At 41.5% G+C, this 26956-nt stretch overlaps 1 protein-coding gene across 2 annotated transcripts in view; it reads right to left on the reverse strand.

Moving 5' to 3' along the window:
* The window catches only part of LOC109908108 (U1 small nuclear ribonucleoprotein C), a 60326-nt gene extending 33370 nt beyond the window's left edge, over positions 1–26956 (reverse strand). Inside the window, exons 1-10 of one of the 2 annotated variants that reach the window (XM_020506579.2) lie at positions 26024–26956; positions 25233–25275; positions 24970–25078; positions 24769–24858; positions 23819–23929; positions 22506–23642; positions 3076–3238; positions 1339–1377; positions 1070–1161; positions 716–905 (exon numbers count right to left, since the gene is read on the reverse strand). In XM_020506579.2, the coding sequence (XP_020362168.2) occupies positions 716–905; positions 1070–1161; positions 1339–1377; positions 3076–3238; positions 22506–22549 (528 nt within the window). In that variant the 5' untranslated portion in view covers positions 22550–23642; positions 23819–23929; positions 24769–24858; ... (1 more) ...; positions 25233–25275; positions 26024–26956. Of the gene's footprint in view, positions 1–715; positions 906–1069; positions 1162–1338; positions 1378–3075; positions 3239–22505; positions 23643–23818; positions 23930–24768; positions 24859–24969; positions 25079–25232; positions 25276–26023 lie in introns of those variants that run through there. The other variant, XM_020506594.2, reaches the window with a different exon arrangement.

The following is a 26956-nucleotide window of genomic DNA, read 5'->3' on the forward strand; positions in this document are numbered from 1 at the left end:
ACTAACTGTACCATGAAACCTGGACTAACTGTACCATGAAACCTGAACATACTGTAGCATGAAACCTGGACATACTGTACCATGAAACCTGGACATACTGTACTAACTGTACCATGAAACCTGGACATACTGTACCATGAAACCTGGACATACTGTACTAACTGTACCATGAAACCTGGACATACTGTACTAACTGTACCATGAAACCTGGACATACTGTAGCATGAAACCTGGACATACTGTACTAACTGTAGCATGAAACCTGGACATACTGTACTAACTGTAGCATGAAACCTGGACATACTGTACTAACTGTACCATGAAACCTGGACATACTGTACTAACTGTACCATGAAACCTGGACATACTGTACCATGAAACCTGGACATACTGTACTAACTGTACCATGAAACCTGGACATACTGTACTAACTGTACCATGAAACCTGGACATACTGTAGCATGAAACCTGGACATACTGTACTAACTGTAGCATGAAACCTGGACATACTGTACTAACTGTAGCATGAAACCTGGACATACTGTACTAACTGTACCATGAAACCTGGACATACTGTACCATGAAACCTGGACATACTGTACCATGAAACCTGGACATACTGTACCATGAAACCTGGACATACTGGACTAACTGTACCATGAAACCTGGACATACTGTACTAACCGCTACATGAAACCTAATTTTGTGGGCATACCTCTCCTCTCTTGGGGTCTGTGATGCGGGTGTAGCGGAGGTCAGTCTTCTGCCATTTGGGGTTGAGACTGTTACCCTGGAGCTGCCAGAGCTCGAAGGAGGCGTGGAAGGCACGGGACTGCACCTTGATGGTGATGGAGTTGATGATGACAGACATACCCTCCACCACCTTCTCAGCGAAGCCATACTCACTGCAGCAAGACACAAGAGAATATGACCGAAGACAGTCGGTTTTCAGTAAATTATATCTGTCCAGAGCAACAGTTATATACAGTATATAATAGTATAAAATAAATGGATCTATCACAAATTCCCCTCAAAAAGGTTACAAACAGACAGAAAAGGTAAGGCTTACCTCTGGCCAGCAGTGATGGCAATAGGGGAGGGGCCATTTGGTGCACGGGGCTCCTCACACGTTCTCATCTCCACCTCCACCTTGTCCAGGAACTGCGGGGGTTGGAAGAAGTGTGCATAGTTACCATAGTTCAGCACAGCAGGGGTGGATGTAGTATTACAATAGTAAACCAATACACTTTACTACAGGAGAAATAAAATGGAGAAAGAGAAGGAGAACGAGCGGGACAGAAACTCATGGAGGAATAGAACAAAGGGTAGAATTCATACCAGGCAGATGGGGCTGGTCTTCAACTTTGTCCATTGTATCTGAGGGAGACAAAACAGCAGGGGACCAGTCAGGATGGCACAAACACTTTCCTCAGCACTGTTCTACTGGACTGTTTATCATTCACTGTGTGCAAGACACACAAAGTGGCTTGTGCTTTTAGGCTTCTCCTTGTAGACTTATACCCAACCTAGACTGGCTTCAAAATAGTAATCTTAAAGATAAAACAATAATAAGGGGACATCTGATCTGGGCCATACAAAGACAACCCAGCTAATTTCAAATCTGATCTGCAGTCCACATCTTTCTAAACAACAGGTTGAGCAGGTCATTCAGGGCTTCGGTGTGGTGCTGTGCTGTGCTAGGCTCTGGCCTTTTGTGTCCTTCCCCCTCATGCTGCTCTCTCGCTGTTATCTGAGCCTAGCAGTGGGCCTGGAGATGTGTCCACTGATCTTAGTGTTATTGGACAGTAATGCTGCTTATCTCTGCCATGCTGCCAGTGTGTGTAGCCTATGCCCTCTGTGGCGTTCATTGATGTAGCTAAAGGCTACACTGTGAAACCCCAATGACATGGTCTTGTCAAACCGCTCACCATACGTTTTGCCTGGTCGTGATTTCATGCTTTCATATTAATCTGCCATTGGTCAGCAAATATGACCAAGTGTTTCCCCTATATTCATTTAGCAGTGGAGGGCCCTCGCTGCTAAATAGTTGCCGCCAAGAAATATGAAAAAAATTGGGATGGTAAAACATTGTCAGTTAAACTTAGACAACTAAAACCAGATATAAAGTATGTAGAAATGATAAAAGAGCTAAATATTTTTTAAATAAGATCATCTTTGAGAACTAGCAATCATCGATAAAAACAAGGAGTCAGAGAGAATCTAAAATTCCCAAACTTTTATGGCATGGAGCCCCCACTGATTTTGTTATAATGTTTGAGACACTCAGATAGTACAAGAACACGGCATAAGCCATGGCAAAATGTATAGAATTGCAGGAAATTTGCTTTAAAATTGATTTTTATCCCCTCTGCCCCATGACAAAATGTGTAGAATTACAGGAAACTAGCTTTAAAACTGGGACATTTTCTCTCCGCCCCATTGCAAAATGTGTAGAATTGCAGAAATGTGCTTTGAAACAGCTAAATGTCTGCAGCAAAGTGGAGGGCCTTTAACATTTTTGGTCAGAGACTGTGCAGTTGGCCACGTCCACTACCACGCTGTCCACCACACTATCTTTTCCACCGCTGCTGAAAGAACACTGACCGTAAACTACTAAATTAATGCATTGACATAATTCTGGAACACTCTTATCTGTACGCAGCCATTGTCATCGGGGAAAGACATGGTTTATTATCTAAGGCACTGTATCGCAGTGCTAGAGGCGTCACTACAGACCCGGGTTCGATCCCGAGCTGTATCACAACCGGCTGTGATCGGGAGTCCCATAGGGCGGCGCACAATTGGCCCAGCATTGTCCGGGTTAGGAGAGGATTTGGCCGGGGGGCTTACTTGGCTTATCGCACTCTACAACTCTTGTGGCGGGCCGGGCGCCTGCAGGCTGACCTCTGTCGCCAGTTGAACGGTGTTTCCTCCGACACATTGGTGCGGCTGGCTACCAGGTTAAGAAGCATGGTTTGGCGGGTCATGTTTTGGAGTACGCATGACTGGACCTTCGCCTCCCGAGCCCGTTGGGGAGTTGCAGAGAAAGTAAAAAGAATAACACAGTTGTCTCACCCTGATTGCAGCCTTGTTGCAGTAGACCCGGGTGACAGCCAACCAGGTAGGCAAGTCCAGCATGTTCTGCAGCACCTCCTCATCCAGCTCCAGGTTGGACAGCTGACCCTCGCCCTTCAGTGTGCTCAGGTTTATCTTGTCTGGAGACAGGTTCTTGGTGAACCTTCATACAAAGGAATGAGAGAGGGGTAAGTTCAAGAAACCATCAAACCTGGACATGCTGTACTAACTCTACCATGAAACCTGGACATGCTGTACTAACTCTACCATGAAACCTGGACATGCTGTACTAACTCTACCATGAAACCTGGACATACTGTACTAACTGTCAGCATGGAGACCCCATTGATTTTGTTATAATGTTTGAGTCACTTAGATGGAATAAGAACATGGCATAAAAACCAGACTGATCACCAAAATAGTTTACACGTCATGCATGTGTGGTTTACGAGGGTTCGGAGGCTATGTGAGGACAGTGTAAATGAGGTTAAAATTAGATGCTAGCCTCGGCTTTTTGCAGTGATATTGGCAGTGAGATGTAATTGTGAGCTTCATGCTGTAGGCCTAATTGAATCCCAGGCTGCAGTACAGACCGTGTCTTTGCCAGATTCCCACCATAGGACTTTCCCCATCTGGCTTCATTGACCTTACCCTCCACTAGAGCTAAAAATGAACTGCTGAGTCATTTGCCAGAGCAAAACCTCACACGGTGAAACAGCAGTGGTGTAAGGCTAGCTGTAACGTATTCTGAAAAGATGATGAGGCAACAAACAGACCATTTATAGTTCAAATCTACCACACTCACCATGACTGAAAAATTATGACCTTTACTCCACACTCATTCGTCTAACTAAAACCTGACATTTCAGACTCCAACATAAAGGCTGGTGTTTCTTGGGCTTTGGCTGGTGGTGACAGAGCTAAATGCCAATGCACAAGAGGTCTGACTCTAGTGCTTGACTGACATATTGTAATGCTACTGAGTCAAGTGAGACACTGGTTCAAGATGATGTTGTCAGGGGCTTTTCTAGTAGCCTAGTGCTGCCTTTGGTATGTAGCAAGTCTCAGAATTCCTTTAACGAGAGGGCTTCATTTGAAAAGCTGATACCATCAGAGTAAAGCATCAACCTCAGTCCAACAAGATTTGAATTAGCCTTCCAGTAAAGGAGCTTGACTATTACCAGTCATCAGCTGTAAAGAACAGTGTTATACGAGGTTAACCAGCCCACATTAATTAGCGCTAAGCTATAAGGTGAACAGGTGAACCGCTCCACCCCTCAACCATACCTCAATCTCTATCCCAGTCGCAATACTGGTCTGTCATTGACTAGACTGCTGTAATGAGATTAAAGCTACTCTACTATGACTAGGCCTGTGCACTCAGAACCTTGTTCCACTGAGTGCACACAGCCTGGAACCTCTCTCTCCCTGAGGGAGCACTTTCAATCCACCCAACAATCCTACAGACCACTTTAGCACCCTATGATGAAATGTCCAAGACTGAAAATAGACCTTCACCAGGGAGGTGTCCAAGCCTCCTCCTGAAGACCTACAGGGTATTCAGGGTTTTGTTCCAGCCTTTAAAGCAGGGCTGGGCAAAAGCCTGCACACCCAGTAGCTTTTATGTGTACACTAACCCTGCTCAATAATGAGGAGAAAATAAAAAAGACATTCCTCATTCAAAACAGCTCACACAGGATCCAACATGTCCTAGCTGGGGATTCAACCCTTTTAACAATACTGCGTTTGCATTTTAATTTGGTATTTCTATCCTTTAAGAGCGGTGAAAATAATAAAGAATAGCCTGAAGGGTTGGGGTCAATTCCATTTCAATTACGGTAACCTAAATTCAGGAAGTAAACCAAAATCCAATTTTTCACAATGAAAAAGCACTGAGGAGAATTGGAATTTCAGTGTACTTCCTGAATTGACTAGAATTTAAATGGAATTGAACCCTGATAGGCTGTAGTCTGGAACACCACACAGACTATCATGGTACTAATTCAAATGAGGTATCTGTTTTTTATTTGTAATACATTTGCAACATTTTCTATAAACCAGTTTTCGCTTTGTCATTATGGGGTATTGTTTGTAGATTGCTGAGGATTTTTTTACTTAACCTAACCGTTATATTTTAAAATAAGGCTGTAATGTAACAAAATGTGGAAAAAGTCAAGAGCTCTAAATACTTTCTGAAGGCACTGTATATACATATACAGTAAACACACATACATAATGATGTGCATAGGCAGTATATGAATAGAGTAGTTGTGTATAGCAGTAGTTATATAGAATGAGCCATGACTAGAATACAGTATATACACATTCATACAACGGGTGGGTCTAACCCTGAATGCTGATTGGTTAAAACTGCGAAATCGCACTTCATTAGCTCATTGTTATAGATGTATCCAAATAATTGTCTCTAGAAAACAGCTTAAACAAATGCAGCGACTTTGCTGTTTTTCTGGCTGCACTGTTTGATGTGACTGTAAGTTAGCCATAGTTGGCTAGCTAGAAAGCAAGGGATAAGAACATTGCCAGCCAATATGGCAATGGAATATTTAGAATGAACAACTGGGATACAGAACATAGATACAGAACAAAAAGACTGTTGCGGTGACCATATTACCACCACACCGGCGGTCACGAGTCATGAAGGCAGTCAAACCACGTGACCGTTTAGCCACGGTAATTAGGCTTCTCCAAGCTCTGATGCTGCTGCAAGTAATTAGTAGCCTACTAAACTTGCTAACTGCCTGGTATTCAGCACTCTATTGTCCCTCTAACCACTCTGACATCAATGCAAATGTAATCGAAAATCTAATCAAACACTACATGAGAGCCCGTGAGCTCAGGTTGCGCAACATTTCTATAGGTTATGTAATTGCGGGAGAAAACAGGGTGATGGCCGCTAAAAAAAGACAAAGATCCCATCAGCTTTCTATAGGCTAGGCCTACTATATTTATTTCTCAACTTAATATTTTTCAACCCTAAAATTAGGCACATTGCTTATACAGTGGGGAGAACAAGTATTTGATACACTGCCGATTTTGCAGGTTTTCCTACTTACAAAGCATGTAGACGTCTGTAATTTTTATCATAGGTACACTTCAACTGTGAGACGGAATCTAAAACAAAAATCCAGAAAACCACATTGTATGATTTTTAATTAATTTGCATTTTATTGCATGACATAAGTATTTGATCACCTACCAACCAGTAAGAATTGCAGCTCTCACAGACCTGTTAGTTTTTTTTAAGAAGCCCCCCTGTTCTCCACTCATTATCTGTATTAACTGCACCTGTTTGAACTCATTACCTGTATAAAAGACACCTGTCCACACACTCAATCAAACAGACTCCAACCTCTCCACAATGGCCAAGACCAGAGAGCTGTGTAAGGACATCAGAGATTAAATTGTAGACCTGCACAAGGCTGGGATGGGCTACAGGACAATAGGCAAGCAGCTTGGTGAGAAGGCAACAACTGTTGGTGCAATTATTAGAAAATGGAATAAGTTCAAAATGACGGTCAAATCACCCTCGGTCTGGGGCTCCATGCAAGATCTCACCTCTTGGGGCATCAATGATCATGAGGAAGGTGAGGGATCAGCTCAGAACTAAACGGCAGGACCTGGTCAATGACCTGAAGAGAGCTGGGACCACAGTCTAAAAAAAAACATTAGTAACACACTACGCTGTCATGGATTAAAATCCTGCAGCGCACGCAAGGTCCCCCTGCTCAAGCCAGCGCATGTCCAGGCCCGTCTGAAGTTTGTCAATGACCATCTGGATGATCCAGAGGAGGAATGGGAGAAGGTCATGTGGTCTGATTAGACAAAAATAGAGCTTTTTGGTCTAAACTCCACTCAAATCAAATTTATTTGTCACATACACATGGTTAGCAGATGTTAATGCGAGTGTAGCGAAATGCTTGTGCTTCTAGTTCCGACAATGCAGTAATAACCAACGAGTAATCTAACTAACAATTCCAAAACTACTACCTTATACACACAAGTGTAATGGGATCAAGAATATGTACATAAAAATATATGAATGAGTGATGGTACAGAGCGGCATAGGTAAGATGCAGTAGATGGTATCGAGTACAGTATATACATATGAGATGAGTATGTAAACAAAGTGGCATAGTTTAAAGTGGCTAGTGATACATGTATTACATAAAGATGCAGTAGATGATATAGAGTACAGTATATAGGTATACATATGAGATTAATAATGTAGGGTATGTAAACATTATATTAAGTAGCATTGTTTAAAGTGGCTAGCCTCCGAACCCTTCCTCCAAACACTTGCCGTGTTTGGAGGAAGAAGAAGGATGAGTACAACCCCAAGAACACCATCCCAACCGTGAAGCATGGAGGTGGAAACATCATTCTTTGGGGATACTTTTCTGGGGACAGGACGACTGCACCTTATTGAGGCGAGGATGGATGGGCATGAAACACACAGCCAGGGCAACTAAGGAGTGGCTCCGTAAGAAGTGTCTCAAGGTCCTGGAGTGGCCTAGCCAGTCTCCAGACCTGAACCCAATAGAAAATCTTTGGAGGGAGCTGAAAGTCCATATTGCCCAGCGACAGGTCTGTATGGAGGAGTGGGCCAAAATTCCTGCTACAGTGTGTGCAAACCTGGTCAAGAACTACAGGAAACGTATGATCTCTGTAATTGCAAACAAAGGTTTCTGTACCAAATATTAAGTTCTGCTTTTCTGGTGTATCAAATACTTATGTCATGCAATAAAATGCAAATTAATTACTTAAAAATCATACAATGTGATTTTCTGGATTTTTGTTTTAGATTCCGTCTCTCATAATTGAAGTGTACCTATGATAAAAAATTACAGACCTCTACATGCTTTGTAAGTAGGAAAACCTGCAAAATCGTCAGTGTATCAAATACTTGTTCTCCCCACTGTACTTACAACAGCAGTATAGACTATCTGGCTGGCATTAAAAAAAACGTGTGGAAAAGCGTCCTCCAATCACTACTTAAGTGCATAGACGACATGTATTTTCTCCCGCTGCCCTTGTTTCAATACAGCTGCATGATAATGGTCTATTCTAAATCAAAAATGAATTTCACACATATACTATATAGTACAGTTGAAGTCAGAAGTTTACATACACCTTAGCCAAATACATTTAAACTCAGTTTTCACAATACCTGACATTTAATCCTAGTACACATTCCCTGTCTTATGTCAGTTAAGATCACCACTTTATTTTAAGAATGTGAAATGTCAGAATAATAGTAGAGAGAATGATTTATTTCAGCTTTTAGTTCTCTCATCACATTCCCAGTGGGTCAGAAGTTTACATACACTCAATTAGTATTTGTTAGCATTGCCTTTACATTGTTTAACTTGGGTCAAATGTTTCACGTAGCCTTCCACAAGCTTCCCACAATAAATTTGGTGAATTTTGGCCCATTCCTCCTGACAGAGCTGGTGTAACTGAGTCAGGTTTGTAGGCCTACTTGCTCGCACACTCTTTTTCAGTTCTGCCCACAAATTTGACTTTGTTATCCTTAAGCCATTTTGCCTCATTTTGCCTCCAAACATAACAATGGCCATTATGTCCAAACAGTTATATTTTTGTTTCATCAGAACAGAGGACATTTCTCCAGAAGTACGATTTTTTCCCCATGTGCAGTTGCAAACCTTAGCCTGGCTTTTTTATGGCCGTTGTGGAGCAGTGGCTTCTTCCTTGCTGAGCGGCCTTTCAGGTTATGTCGATATAGGACTCGTTTTACCGTGGATATAGATACTTTGTATCTGTTTCCTCCAGCATCTTCACAAGGTCCTTTGCTGTTGTTCTGGGATTGATTCGCACTTTTCGTACCAAAGTACATTCATCTCTAGGAGACAGAAAGCGTCTCCTTCCTGAGCGGTATGACGGCTGCGTGGTCCCATGGTGTTTATACTTGCATACTATTGTTTGTACAGATGAACGTGGGCCTTCAGGCGTTTGGAAATTGCTCCCAAGGATGAACCAGACTTGTGGAGGTCTACAATTTTTTGTCTTGGCTGATTTCTTTAGATTTTACCATGATGTCAAGCAAAGAGACACTGAGTTTGAAGGTATAAATCCACAGGTACACCTCCAATTGACTCAAATGATGTCAATTAACCTGTCAGAAGCTTCTAAAGCCATGACATAATTTTCTGGAATTTTCCAAGCTATTTAAAGGCACTGTCAACTTAGTGTATGTAAACTTCTGATCCACTGGAATTATGATAGATTATTTCACTTATATGTGAAATAATGTGTCTGTAAACAATTGATGGGAAAATTACTTGTGTCACGAACGAAGTAGATGTCCTAACCGACTTGCCAAAACTATAGTTTGTTAACAAGAAATTTGTGGAGTGGTTGAAAAACTAGTTTTAATGACTCCAACCTAAGTGTATGTAAACTTCTGACTTCAACTGTAAACTGAAATTAGGCAAACTATTACAATTTCATCAACCAGGAAATGGCGGAGCGATTTCTGCATAGTGGCTTGGTTTTTGCTCTGACATGCACTGTCAACTATGGGACCTTATATACACACAATTGAATTTACTACAGGTGGACTCCGATCATGTTGTAGAAACATCTCAAGGATGATCAATGGAAACAGGATGCACCTGAGCTCAAATTCGAGTCTCATAGCAAAGGGTCTGAATACTTATGTAAATAAGGTATTTCAGTTTATTTTTTAATACATTTGGGAACATTTCTAAAAACCAATTTTCCCTTGGTCATTATGGGGTATTGTGCATAGATGGATGAGAAAAATATATAATTTAATCAATTTTAGAATAAGGCTGTAACGTCAAGGGGTTTGAATACCTTCTGAATGCACTGTACGTCGTGTCTGAGCCATTGCATTGTGACTCCACTTTGTCCCCGTACGGCCTTACGGAAGTCATAGCTGGTTTGTACACTAGGGCTGGGCTGTATACCGTATTTTACTATATACCGGTATTTATGCACAGACCGGTTGGAGTTTTTACTTTACCTTCTATACTGGTATTTGTATATGTTTGGTTTGTTAAATGTGATAAGCAACTCCGGCATGTAAAATGTCTGTTTATATATTTTACTTGTTTGCTACCTGAGTAGTCTCTCCCTCTGCATGCCGCTAACCACACCAAGCCTTGCCCCGTCACTCAAGGAGAGAGCAGTTTCACGACCAGAGTTACAAGCACTTTCTTGCCATTCACTCTCCAAGAACAAATGATGCAACAATGTTGGTGACATGCTGTTTTCCACAGGAGTTCTATAATTACACTATTAGTTTGCGTATCTTATTGTCTGAACACTACTGTTTAATAGTTTGTCTTTTGTGTTAGCCGCTAATCGCTAGTTAGCTGAGAGTCAGAGCAAACGTAGCTAGTTAGCTTATACTGCCTGGTACCAGTGCTGGTATAGACCTTTATAAGCATGTTTGTGCAACGATAACTTGTCAGAGAGGAATAGGCGAAGCATGAATATGTTGGTTAACTAGCTAGCTACATGAAGTAAGAAAATATGAAATGTAACATCTAATTAGGGTCACCTGGAAACGCTGACCAACACTTTGGTTCCTACCCTGTCAATAATTCCTCACTGGCTTATTCATTCGTTGTCAGGTCAAACAATGTATTCAAGGTGCTGCCCACTATATTCAAACTATAGAATTAGAATAATCATTATATTTCCATGATTCCAACACCAATGAACTACTCCTAGATTTTTTGCCCATACCATGCTGCGTGACACAGTATGGAGATTATGATAAAAGTGAAGGAAATGCAGAAATTTATGAAAATGCTGAAAATTATTTTTGGTTAGAGTTGGATTGAATAGTATAAATGGAGAAAGCCCCATTGAAATCACTTATAATTTGTGTTGCCACCCTAGGGTCATGAGATACTCAGAAAGCATATTTAGAACATTTATTATTCAAAAACGTAAAATACCTTCAAAAAAATTGTAATATGATATTTTGTCCATATCGCCCAACCCTACTGTACACATCCATGTTCCCAGTCACCTTGCTGTGGTTAAATGTGGTGGTTCGTGCCTTTAGTTTTGCGCAAATGCTGACATCTATCCACAGTTTTTGGTTTGGATAAGTTCTAATTGTCACAGTGGGAACAACATCCTCTATGCACTTCCTGATGAACACAGTCACAAAGTCAGTGTATATGTCGATACTATTCTCAGAGGTGACCCAGAATATTTCCCAGTCCGTGTGATCAAAACAATCTTGAAGCATGGATTCTGATTGGTTAGACCAATGCTGAACCGTCCTTACCACGGCTGCTTCCTGCTTAAGTTTCTGCCTATAGGTAGGGGAGGAGCAGAATGGGTGTGTGATCCGATTTGCTAAAGGGAGGGTGGGGGAGAGCCTTGTAGCTGTTCCAGAAGGGAGAGTAGCAATGGTCCAGAGTCGTGTAGCACGTGAAGCAGAAGGAGATGTGTTGATAGAATTTCAGTAGCATTTTTCTCAGATTGACTTTATTAAAGTCCCAGCTACAATAAATACAACCTCAAGATGTGCGGTTTCCAGTTTGCAGTGTAGTTCATTGAGCCTTCACAGTTTCGGCTTGTGGGGAATATACACGGCAGTGACGATGACCAAAAAAATTATGTCGGGAGGTAATGCGGTCTGCATTTTATGGTGAGGTATTCCAGATCAGGAGAACAAAAGGGACTTGAGTTCCAGTACGCTACCACAATCACACCATGAGTTGTTAATCATGAAACATACCCCTCCACCTTTCTTTTTCCCGGAGAGTTCTTTCTTGCTGTCTGCGCGACTGACAGAAAACCCCATGGAGACCACAAAGACTCCCTGGGGGTTAAGCTTTACAGCACAACTCAGTGCTTCCCTGGACGCTTGTCGCTCACTGGCCCAATGTAAAATCCAGGGAAATATTTATAATCCTTTGGTTTGAAGACACAAGAAAGATTGCTGAGGAATGTTCTATTTCCATCAGCCTTCTGCCACAACATAGGGCCTAGATTTGGTAGAATAGGCCAAGACGTTATCTCCCAGTCTTATCTGTTATTCAGAGCACAGACAGGGCTCCTGAGCTCCTGGTCATCTCAGTCACAGAGCCTGCCTCTAGCAGTGAAGTGTCCTGCGCTTGGGTGAGCCTGGTGATTTGGTTCTATTGTCATTCTGCCAAGTGGAAGAACCAAGATTGCGTGAGAGAGGGAAGGGATTGAGTGGGTGAAATTGAACATGACAGAATATTCTGCAGTGATGTTGACCTCCACTCTGTTAGGCCAACAAATAGTGTCCTCTCCTCTCTCTGCAGCAGACATAAGCAATATGTTCCCAGATAGCACACATAGGTCTGCCCAACTTTGGCACAATGTATACAGGATACTAATCTGGAAGATGCCGTTAAGACAGTGTTGCTCATTGGCAAGACATCTCGCAGATGTATGTAGAATATCTACATTGTAAATTCCGCAGTTCTACATCGTTTATACGTTGGCCAGACATCAACATTTTATTCTAAAGTCTTGCCGACATTTTCCCAATGTGCAAACAATCTCCAAATTACATATTGTCCACACAATTTGATATGTTGGCTAAAGGTGTGCGTGTTACCTTGGTTTGGAACATCAAATCGCAAAATTGAATTGCAATATGTATAGAATCGTGAGAATCGCAATACATATTGTATCATGATAATATTGTATAGTAAGGTCCGTGGCAATTCCCCTGGCAATTCCCAACACTACCAACAAAGCAGGGCCACATCAACAACGCTACTGGAGTGAAGGGGAGTTTTGAAGCCAGAGGCAGGGGAGTTGCTGAGTGGGTATAATGGGACTGAGTGACCAAAGACAAGCTCAAACATGGCATCTGCATCTTCCTCACACTTACAGGACTGAAACAACCAGCCACGCTAACTATTACACAAAGTAGTCTCTTTGTGAGGTGGTAACACTCCGAGAGAGGTATGTTTTCTGACATGCCTTTATTATAAATGTGTATGCAAGGAGGGGCAAGGAAAACAGTCAAACAATAGCCCAATGCAGGCAATGAGTCATACTAATGCACTCCCAAAGAGAGCATTCAAAGAGAACAGAAGAGATTTCCCCATAAAAATAAGCTAGTCTAAAACAACGTTGCTTCTTTGATTAAATAAATCACTAAGCTACTCCAAAGTCTGAATAAAATGTCCTATAATCACCAAAGCAGTATCAATGAATAGACCATGCCTTTAAATTATCCTCATTTATTTTGTCCCATAACGGAGAGAGAAGGTAAGGATGTTTAAGCGTAACTTTTGTCAGCATGCAATCCAGAGGCTAGATGTTCTCAATGCCATTGCGAATTGGCTCATTCACCTCCTCCCATCTAGTACGCAATCTTTCTCATTTATTCAGTCACCACAACGGACAAACAGAGTAAAGCCAAAATGTGTCAGACTGACACACTGGAAATAGGCCAATGTCTTATGAACAAAAACACCACACTCTCCAGTCTTAGCCTTTTCCCCATACAGCTGAATGAGCTCATCACATTTCAACACAAAAAACCCTGCCCTTACTGACAGTGATTGACAATTTGCCAGGCATTAAAAAACAGAGGACAGTCAGAGGCCTAGGCACAAACCGATATTGCTGCAAATAAAAGCTTAACGCTTTTACACAACTCAAAATTCAAAAGGTGTGCAGCTGTAGACTACATTTAAAGACAAGTGACTACGTAATGGCTTCAGTAAGTGGGATGCAGCCTATCAGGTAGATAAGAAACTTGAATACCCCTTCCCCAATCTAATATTACACAGAAAGTCTGATACCCAAATCACCATACTGATGCATGCCCAGCTTCAGCTCCTCTGTATGGCAGGGAGAAAACAATTAGACACTGTGACATCAACAAATACCCCAGCCTACCCCAGCTAAACCCTCCCTAAGCCTTGACGACGCTGGGCCAATTGTGCACCGCCCTATGGGACTCCCAATCAATGCCATATGTAGTGATGCCTCTAAAACTGAGATGCAGTGCCTTATCCGCTGCGCCACTCAGGAGCCTTATGGTGAACAATATGTTGAAATCGAATTGCAATGAAAATCACACTATCAAATCGCAATACATATCAAATCGTGAGAATTGCAATACATATTGTCCTGTACAAAAATGTATTTGTTGCGGCAAACTTCCCACAAGTTTGTGGCCACACATTTCTACAAGGCAGAAACTTTATTTCCTTGCTGAAACATACAAAGAATGCCAGTTTCAGTGAGAAGCATAGCAACATAACAGCTGACCCAGTTTTTCAAAAGCCAAACCCACCCGCCAATTAGCCGCTGAGTCTACCTTTTAAGATGCCAAAATATAAAATGTTTCAGTATCCTGTTTTTGTTTTCGGATCATTTCAGTGCATCCATTCAACAAGTGTATCTCCAACATCCACTCAAAAAGGTTGTGAACTGGGTTCAATTTAGTTTTTGTTGTTTTAATTATTTATTGTCAATTATCTTATCTTTAAAAAATAAAATAAAACATATTCAAAATGTGTTTTTGGCAGAAATGCCTTCGGGAACATGTGAACTTTTATGTGCTTAATAACAAACATGTATTTAATCCATAAATACAAATAAAATTGTTAAATTACGAGGCTAGTTGGTTTAGCCATGGAAAAAGTCAGGAACCTTCCCACTAGCCATAATTGGCGAAGATAATGTATCGGCTGTACATGCCGGGAGAGGAGTTTGGATTGGTCTGCCATGTAGCTCGCTTCTGTATATAACATGAGCTGTTCACAGTATGTGTTGACAGTCCTTTCTACCGCACTGTTTTTGAAAGATATAACGTTAGCCGTCGAGAAAAAAAAATTTTTTTGCTACTTTTCTCAACAACATTATTTATTTATTTATTTATTTTACCTTTATTTTACTAGGCAAGTCAGTTAAGAACAAATTCTTAACTTTTAACAAGGCACACCTGTTAATTGAAATGCATTCCAGGTGATTTTTGTGAAGCTGGTTGAGAGAATGCCAAGAGTGTGCAAAGCTGTCATCAGGGCAAAGATTGGCTACTTGAATAAACTCAAATATACAATATTTTGATTTGTTTAACACTTTTTATACTACATAATTCAATATGTGTTATTTCATAGTTTATGTCTTCACTACTTTATAAAATGTATAAAATAGTAAAAATAAAGAAACCCTTGAATGAGTAGGTGTTCTAAAACTTTTGACCGGTAGCGTACATTACTTTTTTGTTAACCTGTTATGGCTAGCGGAACGTTTCGACAACATCCGGTGAAATTGCAGTGAGCGAAATTCAAATTAAATTATTAGAAATATTAACTTTCATAAAATCACAAGTGCAATCCATGGAAATAGAGCTTAACTTGGTGTTAATCCACCCACCGTGTCAGATCTCAAAAAGGCTTTATGGCGAAAGCAAACCATGCGATTATCTGAGGACAGCACCCCACCATACAAACACATGAAAATCATATTTCAACCAAGCAGGTGCGACACGAAAGTCAGAAATAACGATATAATTCATGCTTTACCTTTGAAGATCTTCTTCTGTTGGCACTCCAATATGTCCCAGAAACATCACAAATGGTCCTTTTGTTCAATAAACTCATTTTTTTTATATCCCCAAAATGTCCATTTATTTGGCGCGTTTGATTCAGAAAAACACCGGTTCCAACTCGCCCAACATGACTACAAATGGAAAAAATCTAAGTGGAGCGAGCTCCATGTCACGCGCCCCAAACAAAAGAGTCCACTTGGCTTGACACTCATTCCTAAAAGTCGTACTTCTTCATTTCTCAAAGGAAAAACATCAACCAATTTAGAAAGACTGATGAAATCTAGTGGAAGCCAGAGGAACTGCAACCAGATGCCTCATACATCTAGTTACCCATAGAAAACACAGTGAACTCAAAAAAACAAATTCCTGGATGGTATGTCCTCGGGTTTTGCCTGCCCAATAAGATGTTATACTCACAGACATTATTTTAACAGTTTTAGAAACTTTTTAGTGTTTTCTATCCAAATCTACCAATTATATGCATATCCTAGCTTCTGGGCCTGAGTAGCAGGCAGTTTACTTTGGGCACGCTTTTCATCCGTACGTGAAAATACTGCCCCCTATCCCAAAGAGGTTTTAACTAGTAAATAGTAGCCTACAGCAAAGTGTGTTTATTGTTTTCTTGTAACCAGGAAAAGTGTGTTTAAATCATTTCTAACTTGTTAACAATTTCTGCTAGTCAGTTTTTGCTACCATGTGGGTTTTAGCTTGCTTGAGCCTGCTAACTGAGTGTTAATTCACCTGTTTCCATACATTTATCTTACAAAGGAGTTGTTTAACTGCTTAAATATTTATCTGTACATAGAATATGTATCTGTACATTTTTCTTTACAAAAAAACAATCTAATCTTTACAGGAAAATGCCACGGGCACTCTGATGTGTGGAGACATTTCACTGCAGCTAATGTTAAAGGAAAAGCTGTGTACATCTGCAAATACTGTGCCAAATCATATGTGAAAAATGCAACAAAGATGCAGAATCATTTGGCCAAGTGCATAAAGTTCCCTCAGCAGTCACAACAATCAACCTCTGACAAAAGTCCCTCTACTTCTATTCGAAGTGAAAATGATGAATCAGACATCAACAGCTCATAGTCCTCCTGGAATCAGAAGTTTTTTTGACTCAATGGAAGAACCTAGTCAGAGATATACTGATGAATGTTTTGCTTGAGCTGTGTATGCAACTGGTTCACCTCTGATGCGCACAGGCAATATGTATTAGAAGAGATTTCTGAATGTTCTTCGCCCAGCATACACCCCTCCAACAAAGACATGCTTTTTCTACTAATTTGCTGGATGCAGAGTTCAACAGAGTTCAAGTGAAGGTCAAGCAAATCATAGAGAAAGCAGACTGTATTGCAATCATCTCTGATGGGTGGTCGAATGTTCATGGGCAAGGAATAATTAACTACATCATCTCCACCCCTCAGCCAGTATTCTACAAGAGCACAGACACAAGGGACAACAGACACACCAGTCTCTACATTGCAGATGAGCTGAAGGCAGTCATCAATGACCTTGGACCACAGAAGGTATTTGCACTGGTGACAGACAATGCTGCGAACATGAAGGCTGCTTGGTCTAAAGTAGGAGTCCTACCCTCACATCACACCCATTGGCTGTGCTGCTCATGCATTGAATCTGATCCTCAAGGACATCATGGTACTGAAAACAATGGATACACTCTACAAGAGAGCCAAGGAAATGGTTAGGTATGTGAAGGGTCATAAAGTTATAGCAGCAATCTACCTCACCAAGCAAAGTGAGAAGAATAAGAGCACCACATTGAAGCTGCCCAGCAACACCCATTTGGGGTGGTGTTGTCATCATGTTTGACAGTCTCCTGGAGGGGAAGGAGTCTCTCCAAGAAATGGCCATATCACAGTCCAGGATCCTCCTCGATTATGTATTTTGGGAGAGAGTGGTAAGCAGCCTGAAACTCCTGAAACCTATAGCAGTAGCCATTGCACGGATTGAGGGAGACAATGCCATCCTGTCTGATGTTCAGACTGCTTGCAGATGTAAGATAAGAAATCCATACTGCCCTGCCCACATTACTGTTGTTCCAAGCAGAGGAAACTGCAGTTCTGAAATACATCAAAACGTGTGAAGACTTCTGCTTGAAGCCCATACACGCCACAACGTACATGTTGGACCCCAAGTTTGCTGGCAAGAGCATCCTGTCTGGTGCAAGTTCAACAAGGCCTATGATGTCATCACTACCGTGTCTCGCCACCTTGGCCTGGATGAGGGCAAGGTTCTTGGTAGTCTGGTGAAGTACACATCCAAGCAAGGGCTTTGGGATGGAGATGTAATATGGCAGTCGTGCCAACATATCTCATCAGCCACCTGGTGGAAGGGACTTTGTGGTTCTGTGGCTCTTTCCCCTGTTGCCTCCATCATCCTCCAAATCCCACCAACATCAGCCGTCTCAGATTGGAACTGGTCCTTGTTTGGGAACACACACACGAAAGCACACAACAAGCTGACCAATACAAGGGTTGAGAAATTGGTGGCCATCCGGGCAAATTTGAGGCTGACAACGAAACATCCTCAACAAGGTTGGAAAGTGACTGTGAAGATGAGGCCTCATGTTCAAGAGGTAGACATTGAGGAGGTCCAGGGAGAAGACATGGAAGCCATTTAGCTCAGTTACCTTAGCTTTCTTGGGAACAGGAACAATGGTGGCCCTCTTGAAGCATTTTTTTATTTTTTATTTTATTTCACCTTTATTTAACCAGGTAGGCTAGTTGAGAACAAGTTCTCATTTGCAACTGCGACCTGGCCAAGATAAAGCATAGCAGTGTGAGCATACAACAAAGAGTTACACATGGAGTAAACAATTAACAAGTCAATAACACAGTAGAAAACAAAGGGGGGGTCTATATACAATGTGTGCAAAAGGCATGAGGAGGTAGGCAAATAATTACAATTTTGCAGATTAACACTGGAGTGATAAAAGATCAGATGGTCATGTACAGGTAGAGATATTGGTGTGCAGAAGAGCAGAAAAGTAAATAAATAAAAACAGTATGGGGATGAGGTAGGTGAAAAGGGTGGGCTATTTACCAATAGACTATGTACAGCTGCAGCGATCGGTTAGCTGCTCAGATAGCATGTGGGGACAGCAGATAGCATGTGGGGACAGCAGACTGGGATAAGGATATATTGAATATGTCCGTAAACACATCAGCCAGCTGGTCTGCGCATACTCTGAGGATGCTGCTGGGGATGCCGTTTGGGCCTGCAGCCTTGCGAGGGTTGACACGTTTAAATGTTTTGCTCACGTCGGCTGCATTGAAGGAGAGCCCGCAGGTTTTGGTAGCGGGCTGTGTCAGTGGCACTGTAGTGTCCTCAAAGCGAGCAAAGAAGTTGTTTAGTCTGTCTGGGAGCAAGACATCCTGGTCCGCGACGTGGCTGGTTTTCCTTTTATAGTCCGTGATTGACTGTAGACCCTGCCACATACCTCTCGTGTCTGAGCCGTTGAATTGCGACTCTACTTTGTCTCTATACTGACGCCTAGCTTGTTTGATTGCCTTGCGGAGGGAATAGCTACACTGTTTGTATTCCGTCATGTTTCCGGTCACCTTGCCCTGATTAAAAGCAGTGGTTTGGGCTTTCAGTTTCGCGCGAATGCTGCCATCAATCCACGGTTTAATAGACGCTGTGGGTACGACGTCGCCGATGCACTTGCTAATAAACCCGCTCACCGAATCAGCGTATACATCAATCTTGTTGTTCGCCGCAATGCGGAACATATCCCAGTCCACGTGATCGAAGCAATCTTGAAGCGTGGAATCCGATTGGTCGGACCAGCGTTTAACAGACAGCGGGAGCTTCCTGTTTTAGTTTCTGTCTATAGGCAGGGAGCAACAAAATGGAGTCGTGGTCAGCTTTTCCGAAAGGAGGGCGGGGGACGGCCTTATATGCGTTGCGGAAGTTAGAATAACAATGATCTAGGGTTTTGCCAGCCCTGGTTGCACAATCGATATGCTGATAGAATTTAGGGAGCCTTGTTTTCAGATTAGCCTTGTTAAAATCCCCAGCTACAATAAATGCAGCCTCAGGATATGTGGTTTTCAGTTTACATAAAGTCAAATTAAGTTCGTTCAGGGCCATCAATGTTTCTGCTTGGGGGGGATATATGTGGCTGTGATTATAATCGAAGAGAATTCTCAAGGTAGATAATGCGGTCGGCATTTGATTGTGAGGAATTCTAAGTCAGGTGAACAGAAGGACTTGAGTTCCTGTATGTTGTTATGATCACACCACATCTCATTAATCATAAGGCATACACCCCCACCCTTCTTCTTACCAGAAAGATGCTTGTTTCTGTCGGCGCGATGCGTGAAGAAACCAACTGGCTGTACCGACTCCGATAGCGTGTCTCGAGTGAGCCATGTTTCTGTGAAACAAAGAACGTTACAGTCTCTGATGTCTCTCTGGAAGGCTAACCTTGTTGTCAAGAGACTGGACATTGGCGAGTAGTATGCTCGGGAGCGGTGCGCGATGTGCCCGTCTACGGAGCCTGACCAGAAGACCACTCCGTCTGCCCCTTCTACGGCGTCGTTGTTTTGGGTCACCGGCTGGGATCCGATCCATTGTCCTGGGTGGTGGGCAAAACAGAGGGTCCGCTTTGGGAAAGACGTATTCCTGGTCGTAATGTTGGTGAGTTGACGTTGCTCTTATAGCCAATAGTTCCTCCCAACTGTATGTAATAAAACCTAAGATTACCTGGGGTAACAATGTAAGAAATAACACATAAAAAAATAAATACTGCATAGTTTCCTAGGAATGCGAAGCGAGGCGGCCATCTTTGTCGGCGCATATATTTCCGGTAAATTCCCATATATTCCTGTTAATTCCAACAGAAAGTTTTCACCTCTGAATATTCCCCAAAATGTGCAACCCTAGGTGGGACTAAGGCTTAAGAGGGTGTGAACAATGCTGAATGGGTGTATACAAAGAGCTCTCCAGTAGGTGTACCAAAACATTCAAGGGCCATTTTCTCAAAAGTGGGGTTTCAAGTTTATCAACTTTCAAAGCATAATTACTTTCCCATTGTTCCTCACCTGCAGTGTATGATATACAATTTTCTAGCTCTGTCTCTACCTTCATCCAATGTAAAAAACAATTTCAAATTTTGCTACATAAGACCAAATCGAGGCGGTCAGCCACATCTCTCATGTAAATGTTGTAGCTACATAAAAATATTAAATAAACAATTTATTTGGGAAATATCCAGTCTGCTCTTTTCTTCATTAGCATTCTGATTTCAAGCGTTATTGGATTTACTTCTGTTAAGACATTGAATGCATATTGTTTAGTATATTTAGTTCTCTGTGAGAAGCAAGTTCATTTAAAGTTGTGATTTGGTTTATATAGATACAGAGGCACAACTTTCACTGGGGACGTGTCGTCCCCCCCCCCCCCCCCCCCCCCTAAAGCACACCGAGGAACGGTGTGCTTTAGGACCATGCAGACGCCTCCAAGTGGTCGGCTAGGCTGGATTTAAAAAACGGTATTATAATAATTGTCCCTCCACACTTCTAAAACCAAAGTTGCACCCCTGTGTAGATACAACATTGTGTGATACATGTGATACAAAACGAGACAATGGTGTGCTTTTGGACCATGCGGACGCCTTCAAGCAGTCAGCTCTGATTGGATTAAAAAAACTGTATTATAATAATTGTCCACCCACACTTCTAAAACCAAAGTTGCACCCGTGTAGATACATTTAAATTATAACACACAGTAACCAAAAAACGGATCTATTTTCCATATTCGGACTGGGTTTGCAACAAACAGTATGTTCGCCACAATTTCCCCAGAATTGTTAGCCAGAAGTTCACATGTCGCCGCAAATTTGCCACAAAACTCATTTGCATGAGAAAATATGGGCTTGCATCAAACTGGCCAAAGGTTTGCCAGAAGCCTGTTTTTTTTTGGTACGGGGTATCGACACCTAAGAATCGTGACAATATTGTATTGTGGGGTCCCTGGGATATCCCAGCCCATACTGATTGATGTTAATTCTATCACATGATGAAATCCGTGTGCGATGTAAAGCCAAGTTAGTCTAACCACTGTAAGTAATAAGTGATGACAAATTACACTGGATGAAGGGCTGGCAGCCATTCAGCACCAACTTGGAATGACACCCAGTCGGCATGTGTCCTCACAAGCACCCAGTGTGGTGTGACCAACTACAAGGACCCAGTCTGATTCCGATACTATTTTCTGACTCAAACAAGGAATATTAGTGTAGTAATAGTCCTGAAATCACCTGAGCTTAATTTCTCTCTAAAGGAGTATTTCCACTTATTCAATTGCTTAGCAAGGATGTCAGAGGTTTGACAATTGTTTAAACCCCGTTCAGGAGCTTAGATTGTACCTCTACGTCTGTCAGGTCCTGAAAAGTCTACATAAAAGCAGCGTCTATTAATTGACTGACAGTGTTACGTTCCAAGCAGAGAACTTGAAGGTAAACATAACATGGGTTCCATTCATACTCTTCTTTAGTCATACTCCGGAGAAATGGTACCATTATCAATACTGGTTTCATTTCTTTACAGTCAGCAATATTAATTATGCAAGGTAACTGAAATTAAGAATCTCTCGTTTCGCTTCTTCCAATAGCTAAAACGTCTGTTGGCATGCATCAATCTGACTTGTACTACTAGCTAGCGAGTTTGCCAGCAGACGTATAAAGCACAAAATACACCGTGGGCTGTTACAAATAATGAATAGTTATTTGGCCATCTCTGGTTGACATACCTAGTTAGTCCACGTAGCTAGCCAGTCAAAGCAAAGATGGTTAACGTTAGCCGAGCTAGCAAGCAATCTTTCTTACCTGGACAAATGTTTCAATATTTGTTTTTTTATTATTCCCGCCATAGCGGTATTGGGAGAATAAGATCGCTAGCTAAATTGTTTATTTGTAGCTAGCTTATTTGCATCTCTTCACATTCCACGCCCTCTTATCTTCAGTGAAATGCCCAGCTGGCTGCCTTCTCTCATTCATTACGATTGCACAGTCATTTGTCTAAAAGTATTTTTCCCATAAGACATAGCGAGCAAAAACATGCTGCCTTGGGTTTAGGTGCCTGGGTCACAAATATTACATTCTAGCGCCCCCTGCTGAATTTATAAAGAAGAGCTAGGTATAAAAAATGACAACGGTGTTGTTCAGAGATTAAAACATTAACGACCACACAGCACTTTGCTTTTCGTTTAATAGACCGTAATACAACAAATTAAAAGCCAATAGTAACGGCTCATAAAATTGTAAAAAAGAAACTGCTGCTGACTCATCTGACTGGTACTGCCAAACAAATAAAACGGGAGACCTTATAATACACCTCTAGGTGAATGATAAAACACATTCAACAACATTTTCATAACTTCCCAGTTTTGTCTTTGGCACTTGCCAAGACACCAAAATAACAATGAGCAGGAAAATGGGAATAAGCAGAGGGAACATTATAAAATCTATAGAATAATAAAAATGAAATCATCCAGGGAAAATGGATGGTACAGCAAAGGCAAGATAACCAACATATTATTATGTAAAGTGAAGTCCAAGAAAGAGTTGTAGAGTGGAGGGATTTGCCAAAAGGTTTGTTCCACAGGATCAGTAACGCTCCTCACCTTAAAATCTACTTAGAAGAAGTTTGACGCAAAGTTACCAATAATTATATGATGAACTAGCTACATGTGAGCAACTGTGGCACTTGTCAGAGACAAACATTTTATATTTGAGACCACCTTATTCAACAATCGATTTCCCTTAATCAAACCGATTTTATAAGTGAGAAAATAAGATTTACTGATCATGTGGAACAAACCCGTGGTGTGTTTGAGGGAGTCGGGAGAGTTTATCGGTCTGGCCGTGCCATCATTGGCCGCATCATCATTGGGTGACCGGGAGGTCGCATCATGTGATGTCCAGGCATCATCTGCATTCGGCCACCCATTGGAGGTCGCATACCTGAGAATGTAGGAAAGAAAGCATTTACAGATAGTTTCAATCATTTGTTCAGATTATAGTATTTAGTTTTAGATAGTGGTATGTTTCCTCAACAATATTGGCAAACTGAAGCATACGTAGACTCAAACAAGTGAAGAGTATGTATACCACAGAAATAAGAGTTGAGGTTATCCTACCTGGACCACCCATCATTCCAGGTGGAGGTGGTCCCATTCCACCCATCATGGGCATCATTGGAGGACCACCCATCTGGGGTGTTGGTAGCATCCCTGGACGTGGGGGGCCATCTATTGGTGACACATTAACAACAATAACCACCAGGAAACTCAGACCATTAGCAGCAAAATATTCTTATATAAAGTAAATTGGCTCTAAGATTTGCTTTCCAAGAAAATACTTTTGGTTGCTCTTGGATGTGATCTTTGCATTCTAACAAATGTGCACTGAACAAAAATGTGCAACATACAATAATTTCAGAGATTCTACTGAGTTACAGTCCATAAAGAAATCAGTCAATTGAAATCAATTTGGCTCCCCCATTCTGTAGCCAGGCCCTGCCAATCAAAATTAGTTTTCCCCCATGAAAAGGGCTTCATTACAATAATCCACAGCCCCCCCCCCTTCAGACAATTCCACAGGTGAAGAAGCCAGATGTGGAGGTGCTAGGTTAGCATGGATACACGTGGTCTGCGGAAATTCTCTGAAACGGCGGAGGCAACTTAAGGTAGAGAAATTCATATTAAATTCTCTGGCAACAGCTCTGGTAGACATTCTTGGAGTCAGCATGCCAATTGCATGCTCCCTCAACTTGAGACATTGTAGCATTGTGTTGTATGACAAAACAGCACATTTTAGAGAGGCCTTTTATTGTCCCCAGCACAAGGTGCACCTGTGTAATTACCATGCTGTTTAATCAGCCTCCTGATATGCCACACCTGTCAGGTGGATGGGTTCGCTTGGTAAAGTCGAAATGCTTATTAACAGGGATGTAAACAAATGTGCACAATTTCAGAGCTTTTTGTGCATGTGGAATATTTCTGGGATCTTTTATTTCAGCCCATGAAACCAACACTTTACATGTTGCGTTTATATTTCTGTTCAGTATACATGACGCTAATGCACTTACTGAGGTTTGGTGGAGGGATCATGGCACCCCCTGGAGGTGGGGCTCCTGGGAATGGTGTTGGGGGCATCTTCCCTTGTTGGAAGGCAGCGGCTAAGAGAAACACAATGACAAAGTTAGAGCTCCTGACATATTAGCCTAGGACGTATTGACTTAACACATCAAGGTAAAAGACAGGTCGGTCTTTTTTTGTGTGTTACTCACTTGTTTTGTCAATGAGGCTCTGCGCTTGTTCTTCCATCCATTTCTGGTAGTAGTCTTTTACATTTTCTTTGTGTTTGCGGCCACTGCAGTGTGTTTTCCTCACAGAGGGCTGCCAAACACAGAACATTCAATGTTGACCAACATTCCTTATACATAACAGGGCGATAGAAGAGAAGAAAAATACTCATCACATTCAGCTTAATGATAGAATCAACCATATGCAATCAGGAAACACTTCCACTAGCAATGTTATGCAGACTTACCGAGTCATGAGTAAGGTAGGTATCACAGTAATCACAATAAAACCTGATGAATAACAGACATATTGAATGGTAGATCAATTTGTGTAGGCAGAACCAGACAGTATAAAAACATATGCAACTGGGCAGAAAAGTCAGAATAACTGTATTAGCTCCCCATAATAGAACTCAATCACTGGGAACAAAACAGACAAGATATGAATGATGCTATTGCTGATGGTTAACACTTTCTTCCCAGCCAACAGAGATAACACAGCCAAAGTCAAAAATTGGCTAGATGGTCAAATCGTGAAAACATTATGTTTAGTCTTAAGGTTAGGCATAAGGTTAGCAGTGTGGTTATGGTTGTTTAAGATCAACTTGTAAGAAGAGATCACTCTTGTATCCCTGAACATTGTAAATATGTTAAGTCTGACCCTGTATATAATAGTATAAATACTTTCTCGAGTTCTAATTTCACGTTTTTTTATCTACTTATATTTGTAGTATTACATTGTTATTGGTTACTGAATTGTTGGGTTTAGAGTTTGAAAAAAAAAACACATTTCACCGTAATTCTGCACGTGACAATTTGAAAACGTGAAATTGTAGAAATAGGCGGGGTTTTATGACTTTTCGGCTGTGGTAACTAGTGACGACCCTAACAAAAGGTAGCTGAAATGTCTGAAGCCGGTTTAATAATCTACTATAACTTCGATTCGTTAAATTAGATCTACATGTTCAGTCTTCATTAAGGTCAAATACCTTCAAAAGAGAATAAATACTCTACAGGGAGACAAAAGATAAATACTTACTTCGGCATTTTGAGCAGCCTTGCTAACAAGCACTGTGATATATGTTAAAAACGTCCCTTTACCGGAAGCCTAACTAAACGACGACTCTTTTCAAGGAAAGAGGTGCGCCATAATGAGTCCTCATAATAACTGCAGCGCCACCACCCCCACTACAGGTGTTGCAAATAATACAAACTATACCAGTAGGGCACTGACTGAATCATCAATGTTTTATACATTACTGTATTGGCCATTTGGAATTATCTTGTGAAGGCTGCGTGATTTTCTAATAATTCCCTTTCCAGTGCAAAAAATCCTGAAATCTAATAATCTTAGCACATCTACAATATACGCGGGTGCGTTCGTTAATTCACTCTGGCAATCTTCCAGATTTCAGAGGACTCTGGTGTGAGGGTACCAGAGCGCAAAATAATTGATGTATTTACGAACGACCTTGAATCCGGTTGTTATGACACGTGTCAGTAAACATCAGCAAAAAAAACTGAAATAAATTGGTGCCAGTTACACAGTTAGTCATTAACCCTCAAGACAACATGAAAACCGTATAACCAGATCTGATAGGGCAAGTACAATGACCAAGTCTAAATGGGGACCATTGCAGGCTCTCAGAGGAGGAAGGGGAATACTATCCTCCTCTGTGAATTTCATGAAAATAAACCTTTACTAAATATATTCACGTCACCAAATATTTTTTTTAAACACACTGTTTTGCAATGAAGGTCTACAGTAGCATTAACAGCACTCTGTAGGGTAGTGTCATAGTGTAGCTAGAGGACAGCTGGCTTCTGTCCTACCTTTGCAGATTGAAAACCTGTGGTTTGAATTGGAGACTTGTTTTCCCTCGCTCAACGTTTTTCATTCAACTTTTTCACTCCGGACGCAGTATCTGGACGTAGTTCGTCAGGACCTCCACCAGCCGAAGCTAAGTAGTAA

The sequence above is a fragment of the Oncorhynchus kisutch genome, linkage group LG17, assembly GCF_002021735.2.
Source record: "Oncorhynchus kisutch isolate 150728-3 linkage group LG17, Okis_V2, whole genome shotgun sequence".
Classification (NCBI taxonomy): Eukaryota; Metazoa; Chordata; class Actinopteri; order Salmoniformes; family Salmonidae; genus Oncorhynchus; species Oncorhynchus kisutch.